Source organism: Schistocerca nitens, chromosome 5 (genome assembly GCF_023898315.1).
Source record: "Schistocerca nitens isolate TAMUIC-IGC-003100 chromosome 5, iqSchNite1.1, whole genome shotgun sequence".
In the NCBI taxonomy this organism is placed as follows: Eukaryota; Metazoa; Arthropoda; class Insecta; order Orthoptera; family Acrididae; genus Schistocerca; species Schistocerca nitens.
The window spans coordinates 225189920-225202147 of NC_064618.1; the positions used below are offsets into that span (position 1 = coordinate 225189920).

General features: G+C 37.8%; 1 protein-coding gene across 1 annotated transcript in view; it reads left to right on the plus strand.

The window, feature by feature from the left end:
- Nucleotides 1-12228, plus strand: part of LOC126259385 (small G protein signaling modulator 3 homolog) — a 176824-nt gene that overhangs the window by 95214 nt on the left and 69382 nt on the right. Inside the window, exon 10 of the mRNA XM_049956136.1 lies at nt 9302-9399. Within this exon, the coding sequence (XP_049812093.1) occupies nt 9302-9399 (98 nt within the window). The remainder of the gene's footprint in view (nt 1-9301; nt 9400-12228) is intronic.

Sequence of the window (12228 nt, forward strand, 5' to 3'; positions counted from 1 at the left end):
AATAATAAGTCTTAGTCGCTTATCTCAGTGGATTTCCTGATTTGCAGACCATATTTTTGCTGAGGTGATCCCCCATCAGTGTCAGCACATACTAGTGCTTACATACTTTTGTTACCATGTCACATGCCCGCAACACCACCAGGTGGCATCAAACATCGTGGTGGGCAGCAGTCGTAATATTTTGGCTTATCAGTGTATGATCTGATGATGTAGATACCACCATAACAAATGTGCTGGCAGCTTAGAACACTTGCAGAGATATTATAAGACAAAGAACACTGACGAGTATGAAAAACAAGGTCTAAGAAATAGGTGTACATTGTCACAGTGATTCTATTATTTTGTCTGTTCCTGTATGTGTACTGACTTTTCATATATGTAATAATAAAGTTCAGAGGGAAAGATATTGATGTTATTGTGAAAGTAGTCAGTTGCTGTACTGAAAAGCCTGTTCATTCAGTGGCAATCCTAAAACACTGAAGATCATTAGGGATACTATAACATCAAGAAAATTCTGTTGTAAGACTACAGCAGTAATCCTGCCTCTGTTTTGTGAATAAACTACATTGCAAAATAAAAATTTCCTTGTGTTTAAGCTCTGTTTCTCATAGGTTAGGTTTGTCACTTTCACCGTTGTTGAAGATGGAAAAGTCATAGCTTTCAGTTATATTCTATCAGCCTTCAAATTTTACTACATCATATTTGTGTAAGAAACTGTAAAATAATAACCAATGTTTTAAGAAAATATTGTTTGCTTTTACAACAGCTTCAAGCAAAATAACTCTTAAGTAATCAATTTACAATCAAAATAAGTTCCTCAAAACATTTTCATAGTGAATGCTTGTGCCTTTATTGTATTGTTTAGATTGAAAGACAGCTGTTTTCTTTATTATACAGATCTGTCAAAATAGTGAAATAATGCTCTTCTAAAGTCTTCATACTCATGCCTACACACAGCTTGAAATAAAACTAACTAAAGTATTTATGAGGTTGCCTACATTGCCTTTGTTTTGTGTAAGATTAAAGTGCTTTTTGAGTTGTGTGCTTTGCATGTTTCCTTCGATTCTCTGTGTAATAAAGCTTTGAAATGTTGATCCATTTTCCACCCAGCCTATCCCCCTCCTCTCTCTCTCTCTCTCTCTCTCTCTCTCTCTCTCTCTCTCTCTCTCTCTCTACTCAAGCAATTTTAGACATACCTTGCGTAATATATTTTTTGTATTACTGATACCATGATAATTTCTAACTGATCTGACTTTGATTATATTGCCTCACATTTTACTATAGTGAAATCTTGTGTACAAAATACATACCAAATAAAACTGACATTCAGTCAAGTTTACCCACAGCTAGTGTCCATGCATTCTGTGGCAGAGGGTATGTTAAGACAGCTGTCATTACTGAATGTATTATTTTTTACATAACATGGAGAAATAATTTCTTGAGTTAAAATACCTGTTTCCTGAAGGGTCTGTGAAATTTTCCCATATCTGTGACTAGTTTTCAGCTCTCAGCATACACTAAATGTTGGTATACTACTGCAGACATGGTAGGTTGCATCAACATGTGGAAGGTATTATGGTGAGATTGATATGGCTAGGTGCAGGATGGCTTGCCACAATCTCTGCATGATTGAATACAATTTAAGCAAGATTGCAGTGACACTTCATTTACCTCTTGTTTATCTGACTCTTCAATCTTGATCTGCAGTCCATTTAGACATTTTTTCTGTACAGTATTTTATACTCAGAGTGCGATATTACCACCAGTTTTAGACAAAAACCATTAAATTTAAATTCAGCCAGTTATGAGGTGTTGAAGCATTTACAAAGATTTTAGCCTGCTCAGACACATTATAAATGTAACTGGCTGTGTGGTGGTGGCAGTGGTGGCTATGGTACAGTTTCAGACTATGAAATTATCTTTGCTTGTTCGCCTGTAGACAGTGATAATAGTGATGGTTTTGCTGATGAAATAACTTGGAGGACATAGTGACGTATGGCTCCACAAAATAATAAATGCCAGACAGAAACATCAGCTGAACTACTGTTGAAACACCTTCATGATCATATCACTTATAAATAAAGTGTGTTCATTTGTGCAATTAAAGACTTTTTCAATATCTGGTCAACATTATTTGAAAATAATGCATAATTTTTGTCTTTGTAAAAATAAATATAACTTGTGCATTTAGTATTAAACACTTTGGTTGCCATGTGGCCTCATGCAGTGGGCCCAGCCCAGCGGTTAAACAGCCATTTCCAAATGTGTGGCAGTCAGGAAGTTAATCTGTGTTACTATCCTCACACTCACCCTTCCCCTCACCAACATCTGTCCTCATCCTTTCTGCCTCCAGCTTTCCAGGTGACTTAGTCCTACTTAATCTGGATAAAGAAGGTTCCACTGGACAAAGATGATACTAACTTTAATAAACTGTGACTAGACATACCTGTGTCTGAAAGTTTAGTGGTGAAATAAATTGGGTACTACATATCTTACTCTGGCCTCAATAAAGTTATCGGTTTGTTGTGGACATTGTTGGCTAGGAATAGAAAATGCACAGACTTCTGTATTGTTGAAAGTCAAATATAATATTGCTAATATAAAACTAGGTGAACAGACAAATAAAGGATTCTCATGATGTATTATAGACAACAAAAATGAATGCGTAGCTACCAGCCAGGTACAGGTCTTTCTGTTTGATGCTGGATGGGCAGTGTTTGTTAGTTTGTTGCATATTGTATCAAGTTCTCATCTGGTCTTGTGAGACTGTTTGGTCTCTTTTTAGAAAACAATATTAATAGCAGTCTCAGTCTTTTTCAGTATGATATTGTTATATGTAATGAATTACTATAAGGATGAAATTGCACACGTGTTAAATCGCATCTTGATAAGATTTCAGTGATGTGATGATTGGCAATTTACTTTAAATCTTCAAAAACATTAAATTGCATTTTTCACTAAATGCAAAGATGTAGGATCATGTGATTACAGTATCAGTTGGTTACAACTGTGGGCAGGTCATACAAAATCTGGGTATAAACATTTGTAAGTCTGTGATATGAAGTGGAATAATCACATAGGCTCACTCAAAGGTAAAGTGGGTGCCATTCACTGTTATGATAAAAGGGAAATGTAATAAGATAACTATGAGCATCCAACAAAAGCTTACCCATAAAGTTTCAAGAGATGTTATTAAATGAGAAGTTTAAGAATATTGTACAACCCCTTATGTATCACTTCCATATGGACAGCAAATCTAAGGTTACACAATTATAGTGGGCATGGACACATTTGAGCTGCCATTCTTCCAATATTTTACAGGTTAATGGAACAGGAAGAAATATGTGGTACAGTAGAAAATACCCTCTGCCATGCATTAGTTGGATGTAAGGTATAGACGCAAATGAAAGGCCATTTATAAAGCACTATATGGATCTTCTCCACTGCTGTCGGGTGAATGATTGATTCAGATCATATGTTGGCACAATCCAGCAAGCAAGCTCTACCCACCTAATATATTCAGTCTTTTCACAAAATGTGATGTGATCATACTTAAATAACTAAAACTTTTGCCTGAATATGTATGTATTCACTCAGAATAGACTAGATACGCACAGTGCCACCATTTGCTACACTTTTGTTTTGCATTTCATAAGATATAAATTCTCCTATCAAATCAAGAACAAGGTCAGAATTTTGTCTTCGTTATGTGAGATAGCGAAGACTCGTACTGGAAAGCTTGGGTTTCTCATGATTTTCCTAAATCATTTAAGGCTAATACTGGTATGAGAATGAGAGAAGACTAAGTTACTTTCCTGCCTCTATTCAATTGGAATTTGTATGTCATATGTAATGGCCTTGTCATTCCTGGGCACTTTAATCCTTCTATTTCATCCTTGTCTGTATACATTTGTGCTTTATCAGTTGGAAATGGAATTTTTCTTAGGTCTCAGGAGATGTCCTCATTTAACATGTTGACTGCTGTGTGGCTACCAGTGGCCACAGCAGAGCCTCATGCCAAAGGCTGTGTGACTGAAACCTCCATCACTAAGTGTGTGACAGTCAGTGTGTTAAAGATATTAAATGACTGTTTTCATCTGTTCACACTGACACAGAGAAACATTGTTTACTTGGTTCCTGCTACTAGTTTGACTCTGGAAGCAAGATCAACTGATACACCAAGCATGAACCTTTTCTTAATCTGCAGGCCATTCTTCACTGTTGCCAGTGAATATCTGGTTGGCTGCATTATCCTGAATGTGTAATGCAAGAAACTTCAGAGGAATAAAATTTACAGACAGAAGACAGTCAAATGAAATACTTTTGAACACAGTTTTCAGAAAAAGCCTTGAGCAGGTAGCTCAGCAGCCCCCACACAGTCGAAACATTTAAGACCTTGTAGCTACAATTGGGATTAACCTTATCAACAATGTCAGTAGAGAAACAGGGATTAGTGATCATGATATTGTTATAGCAACTATGAGTATGAAACTTAACAAGTTAAGAAGGCTAGGAGAGAGTATCTGCTAGATAGAACAGAGAAGCAATTGTCATAATCTCACTTAAACAGTGAACTGACATCACTTAGTTCCAGTGAGACAGATGTAGGGGAATTAAGCAAATTGTAAATCGTGCCCTGGAGAGTTCTGTGCTTAGTAAGTGGATGAAGGATGGAAAAGATCTGCCATGTTTTAATAACAAAATTCGGAAGACGCTGAGGGAGCAGAAGCTTTTGCACTCTGTCCAAAAGAGAATGCACAAATGACTACAAGTGAAGATTAGTAGAGATTCATGCATCTGTGAAAAGATGTGTGTGCAAAGTATAGAACTACTTCCACCATCAATGCTTAGCAAAAGTGTTGCAGAGAACCTGAGAAAATTCTGGCTGTATGTAAAATCACTAAGTGGTGTAAGGCTTCCATCCAGCCACTTGTTGGCCAGTCTGGTGTGGCAGTTGAGGATAGCAAAAAGAAAGCTGAAGTTTTAAATTTAATGCTCAAGAAATTGTTCACACAGAAGAATTGTGAAAACATACCATGACGTGATTATTGGACAGACTCATGTATGGACGCCATAGAAATAACCATACCTGGCATAGAGAAACAACTGAAAGATTTAAAAGCAAACAAATCACCAGGTCCAGACTGGAATCCCAGTTCAGTTTTACAAAGAGTACTCCACGGCATTGGCTCCTTACGTAGCCTACATTTATCATGAATATCTCTTGCCCAGCACGACATCCCAAGTGAGTGGAAAAAAGTGCAGATGACTCCAGTATATAAGAAGGGTAAAAGAACAGACCCACAAAATTAGACACCAATATCACTAACTTTGGTTTGCTGCAGAATTCTGAACATATTTTCAGCTCAAATATATTAAGCTTTCTTGAGACTGAGAAGCTTATTTCCATGAATCAGCATGGTTTTAGAAAGCATCGCTCATGCGGAACTCAGCCTGCCCTTTTTTCACATGATATGCTGAGATCTATGGATGAAGGGCAACAGGCAGATTTCACATTTCTAGATTTCTGGAAAGCATTTGACGTGGTGACCCATTGCAGGCTGATAATGAAGGTACACGCATATGGAATAAGTTCACAGATATGTGAGTGGCTGAAAGACTTCCTAAATAATAGAACCTAATATGTTGTCCTCAACGGCGAGACAAGGGTGTCGTCATGAGTGTTCCAGGGAAATGTGATAGGCCCTGCTGTTGTTCTCCATGTACATAAATGATTTGGCAGACAGATTGGGCAGCAATCTGCGGTTGTTTGTTGATGCTTGATAAGGTGTCAAAGTGGAGTGAGTCTAGGAAGATACAAGATGACTTGGGCAAAATTTTTAGTTGGTTTGATGAAAGTTAGCTAGCTCTAAATGTGGAAAATTGTAAGTTAATGTAGATGAGTAGGAAGAACAAACCTGTAATGTTTAGATACAGTATTACTAGTGTCCTGCTTGAGATAGTCAAGTTGTTTAAATATTTGGGTGTAAGGTTGCAAAGCAATAAGAGGTTAAGCAAGTATGTAAAAACTGTGGTAGGGAAGGCAGATGGTCAGCTTAGGTTTATTGATAGAATTTTAGGAAAGAGTGGTTCACATGTAAAGGAGACCACATATAGCATGCTTGTGAAACATATTCTTAAGTACTGCTTGAGTGTTTGGGATCCATACCAGGTAGGACTGAAGGAAGACATCGAAGCAAATCAGAGCCAGGCTGCTAGATTTTTTATCAGTAGGTTTAAACAACACATGTTATGGAAGTGCTTTGGGAACTCAAATGGAAATCCCTGGAGGGAAGGGAACATTGTTTTCAAGAAATGCTATTGAGAAAATTTAGAGAATTGGCATTTGGAGCTTACTGTCACACAATTCTGCTGCTGCCAACATACATTGTGTATAAGGATCATGAAGAAAAGATACGAGAAATTAGGGCGTGTACAGAGGCCTATAGATAGTCATTTTTCCCACGTTCTATTTCCAAGTGGAACATGTAGGAAAATGACTAGTAGTGGTACAGGGTACCCTCTGCCATGCACCGTACAGTGGCTTACAGAGTATCTTTGTAGATGTAGATGTACAATGTATATCTTGATTTAACTGATGCACCAGACAATCCCTCATTTTGCTCTTGTGCCATTCAGGAATATACATATGTACAGACCAGTCTGATGATAAACAAAACACTCACTTTGAATAAAGCACAAAAATTAAACAAATCTTTGCTACTTGGGTAAGCTACACATGAAATAGTTACAGTACTATATTTCCTGTCCAATATTAGGGAATAAATACACTGTACTTAAATGTGAAAACTTAAAGTTACTAATGAACTGTGTAGTACTGTATATTTGCTCTATGAAAACAGAAAAAAGTCATGTGTTCTCCTAGGAGTAACTGGCTGTGTTAGAACTTACCTGTTGACTTTTTCTGTAAACCGTGAGAAGTTGCCACTTTTTGATGTGTGATATGTTCAAACGAAACAGCTTGTCTGAGAAAGAGAGAAAGCAGCTTAACCAACGAGTTGTGTGCTTTCATTCCCACTTTCTTATTCCAGTGTGTCGGAATTTTATTCTGATTGTGCGTTCTAATGTTTTTCACTTGTATCCAATCCTGATTTGATGTTAGTTGCAATGTCAAGCGATGCAAAAATGATGGTCATTGACGCTTTAACACATTCACCGCCTCCAGCTAACAGCCATTTTATGATGACAAAAATCCAAAACACAAGTTATTTTTAAAAAATTACTTCATACTTAACACACATGCTCTGCTTTTGAACAGTACCAATTTATTGAGACTTTAAACTGTCAGTAGCATCAGAAATGCCATTCTGCAAGCGAGCATCGTGTGACATTTCAATTTTGGGCAGATACTTACGTAATGATGCTTTGAGCAGTCATTTCAATTAAATTTATAAATAGTTTGTCATATCATATCGACCTCTAGAGGTCTACTAGATCAAAAGTGTACAATCGAGGTGAAAAGAGAAGTCAAAAATGTCAAAGCAGCCTGCAGTGCAGAAACTAACCACTCAGTCCCCTCCACCTTGGGAGAAATCACAGTACCTCTTCAAGGAATGAAATTAGGAAGAGACCATTATTTCCATGTTACCCATATCATATTTCCACATATAGGTAATATCTCAGGGCTTATCCTGTTACAGAGTAATCTTCCCAAAAGTCTGTAAATTTTGCTGAACAGCTTTGTAGAGAATTATTTGTTTTTCCTGGGTGTAAGATAGTTAAACATATACCAATTGAAAAAGACACAGTTTCATCCTTTCTGAAATTGCTCAGATCAATTTCTATCATTAGCAACATCCATACAAGCTACCAAAAACAATTGAAAACATCAGCTATACAGTAGCATACATCACAATTTTGAAGAAATGATGTGATATTAAAGCTCCTGAAAGTTATCTACCTGTAAAATTACCATCAACCTAGTGAGCACTATGCTTTCTAATAAATGCATTCAAGTGACTGTGGGTAGTAGACCAAGCACTCAGATGAAGCTGAACAATGGCCTTCCACAGGGATCTGTTCTGGCTGTCATGTTATTCAGCCTACATATAGCTCATAAACCTGAAACGACTTCACAGAACTTTGGATATGCCGACAATAGACCCTGACAGTAAGTTGTAAAGACATGGGGGCCACTGAGGACATTTGATGAAGGACCTGAAAAATGTAATGGAAAATATTTTTGCCAGTGGAGATTGCAAACCAGTACCATAAAAACAGAAGTATCTACATTCCACCTCAACAGCAAGGTAGCAAGCAGAGAATTTAGTAATTAGGCTCTGCTCTGAGAACAAACTACTATGCCACAATCAACATGCAAAATATTCAGGTGTTGCCTTGAATGGATCACTGAGCTTCAACACAACTGCCAAACTTAGAACTTGCAGAAACTCACTGTCACTTAATGGGGCTTTTCAGGCACAACGAACTTCAGTTTATCTGGAGGTGGAATAGTGTGCACTGATTTGGTTCAACAGTACTCACACTAGCCGCACCAATGTCCAACTAAATTAGACTGTGAACCTATTGGCTATCCACGCTAAGCAGTGTAGATCACCCCCGCTGTGACAAGTGAGATCGCTCATTAGAGAACTCAAAAATCCATCAAGACGTCCCTGACAGTGAAAGAACCAGACTGCACTCTTAGACACCCATCCCTAAACAGTGAAACAATTTTGGATGAAAGTGGGTTATGTCTAAGTGATTGCTGGAAAGAGGAGTGGACCAGGCAGACACCCCCTGCCTTTCATAATACACCCTATGTTGCCACCACACCACCTGAATTCAACAAGCCTTGCAAAATCTGAGCTACTGTAAATAGAATATGTGCAGACTGTGGCAGATGTGCATACTCGCTATGTAGATGGGGAAAAATAGCTTCACCCACGTGTGATAATGGCGCTGATAGGCAAACCGTAAATCATATGGTTCAAGATTGTATATTGCCAGCCTTCACTGGTGACTGGTCTGAGTTCTTGCATGCCACCATCAGCAACATGTAAATTTGGCTGTAGTTGTGCTCCCATTTATTTTGTGGTTGTATATATTTTATGCATTTGTGTATCCATTCTTTTTTTCTTTTTGTATCAGCTGAATGTCTTACAAGCAGCCTTAATGTCTATAGCATTATTTTCTCAAAAGTGGAATTTTTGCTCTTTCCACCAGTTTTTGTCACAAAACAAAGTTAGTTCTAATAAAGCTTTCAGCCTAACACTAGAATTGCTGTTCTTGATTTGAATAAAAGTTTGAGCATCATTCTGAAATAGTAATATTTTTCCAGGAGACAAATGAAGAAATCAAAATCAATGATTCAGTTGCTGCTATTTGGAGAGGAGACAACAGAGGAAGATATCAAATCAAAAAATATTCGTCAAACAGGTATGTAACACTTCTGCTAGTGACGTTGTCAGTTAATGTATTACATTCTTCTTTATTTAAGAAGGATAAAATGATTTTTCGACATAAATATAGTAATATCACACTTTTGTCTGTGGACACCTACATCTGCCCCTATGTATGTACTCTGCAAGCTGCCATATGGTGCGTGAGATTTTGGGGGGGGGGGGGGGGGTACCTTTTACCACTAGAGCCATTTCCTTTCCTTTCCTTTCCTGTTCCTCTCACAAATACAGCATTGGAATAATGGCTGCCCATATGAGCCCTAACTCGTCTTGTCTTATCTTGGCGGTACTTTGGCAAAATTTATGTTCATGGCAGTAGAACCATTCTGCAGTCGCCTTCAAATGCTGGTTCTCTAAATTTTCTCAGTAGCATTCCATGAAAAGAGTGCAGTCTTTCCTCCAGGGATTCCCCAGTTCAGGAAGCATCTCCATGTTAACTGAGCCTACCAGTTACAACTCTAGCAGCCCATCTCTGAATTACTTTGATGTCTTCCTTTAATCTGGTCTGGTGGAGATACCGAACACTTGAGCAATACTCAAGAATGGGTTGCACTAGTGTTCTGTACATGGTCTCTTTACAGATGAATCACACTTTCCTAAAATTCTCGCAATAAACCAAAGTCAACTGTTCGCCTTCCCTATTACCATCCCTACTTGTGCATTTTGTTTCATATTGCTTTGCAACATTATGCCTAGATATTTAAGCAACATGACTTTGTCAAGCAGCACATAACTCATGTTATATTCATATATTGCTGGCTTATCTTACCTATTCATGTGCATTAACTTACATTTTTCTACATTTAGGTCAAGCTGGCATCCATCACATCTTGCATCCTCCTACAGTCACTCAGTGATAAAACCTTCTTGTACCCTGCAGCATCCTCAACAAACAGACACAGATGTTGTTTCACCCTGCGTGTTAGATCATTTATGTATATAGAGAATAAGAGAGGTTGTACCATACTCATCTGGAGTACTCCTAATGATATCCTTGTCTCTGATGAACACATGTCATCAAGGACAACATACTGGATTCTATTACTTAAGAAGTCTTTGAGGCACTCATATATCTGGGAACTTATTTTGTATGCTCGTACCCTCATTAACAGTCTGCAGTAGGGCTCTGTGTTAAACACTTTCCAGAAATCTAGAAATATGGAATCTACCTGATGCCCCCATCCAAGGTTCACAGGATATCATGTGAGAAAAGAGCAAGCTGAATTTAGCACAAGTGATGCTCTCTAAAGTGTGGTGATTTGTAGACAGGATATTTTCCGTCTCAAGAAAGTTTATTATATTTTAACTGAGAATATGTTCAAAAATTCTGCAGCAAACTGATGTTAATGATATTGGTCTAGTCGCCAGTGTCTTTTGCGATCACTTGGAACTTTGCACTGGCCAAGACGTTTATAATAAATGCAAACTAAGTACAGGGCCACTACCTTATAATACTCCCTGTAAAGCCGAATTAGGATTCCATCCAGACCTGATAATTTATTTATTTTCAACTCTTTCAGTTGCTTCTCTATACCAGGGATACCTATTACTGTGTCCTCCATTAGGGAGTCTGTATGATGGTGTGTTTGTACAATCCTCCTGCGGGGTTGATTTCTTAAAAACTAAATTTAAAATGTCAGCTGTCCTTTTGCAGTCGTCACTAGCAACAGCAGACTAGTCAATGTGTGACTCGATAGAAGTCTTTGACCCGCTTAGCGATTTTACTTAGGACCAGAATTTTCTCGGATTCTTGGCAAGAACTTTTGCTGAGGTAAAACTGTTTTAGTTGTTGTATGCTTCACACATGAATCATTTTTTACAGTTGCATGAATTTCTACTAACTTTCACCTGTCATTATTTGAGTTTTTCCAATAGTCTCTGCTTCCTCAGCAATTTTTGGATTTTCTTATTAAACCTTTTCTATCCTTAGTCCACTTACTCGTCACATACTTGGTACCCCCTCCAGAGCTTGATTTATGATCTGTTTAAACTTTGCTGATAATTGCTTTATGTCTATCACACTGAAACTAAATGATGTCCATTCATTAACTAAGTGAGGTACTAAAACTGCTTATCTGCTCTTTGTAGCAAAAATACTCTTCCAGCCGTCTTGATGGATTTATTTACTTTAGTAACCAGTGGTGCCATTCTGACCACTAACCCCTCTCCATATACTGACACCATTGATACATTCAAGCCTGTTTGTAGCTACAAGATCTAAAATATTTCCATTGTGCCAGGGCTGTTGAATTAGCTGCCCAAGACGGTTTTAGGAAAATGTGTTCACAAGACTGCCTGTGTGTACAATCTACAATGGCTCCATAGATGTCCCACTGTATAAGCAATAGATTAAAGTCACCTCCAACTAATATTGCATTATCTGGGTATTTTCATGCTATTGAACCTAGAATCTCTTTGAATGGTTCTAACAGTGTCATGGCAGAATTGAGTGTGTGCTAAAAACATCTGTTAATTGAGTTCACCTAGACCTGTTACACGCATCCAGATAACTTCACAGCCAAACTCAATTTTGACCTCAAGAGAGACAATTGTTTTGTTGACTGCAGTGAACACTCTGCCTCCTGTGGTGTCTAATCTGTCTTTTTGACATACATTCCATGCCTCACTAAATATTTCACAGCTTTCTACTTTGAGTGCCAGCCAGCTCCTGGTTCTGAGAATAATTTGAGTGCATCAACTTTCCTGCACATCAGTAAATTCAAGAACTTTGTTACAAATTCTTTAATAATGTACTGTTAAAATTTGGTAGTAGAAGTGTCTACTTTGTATACGATCTGATTTTGCT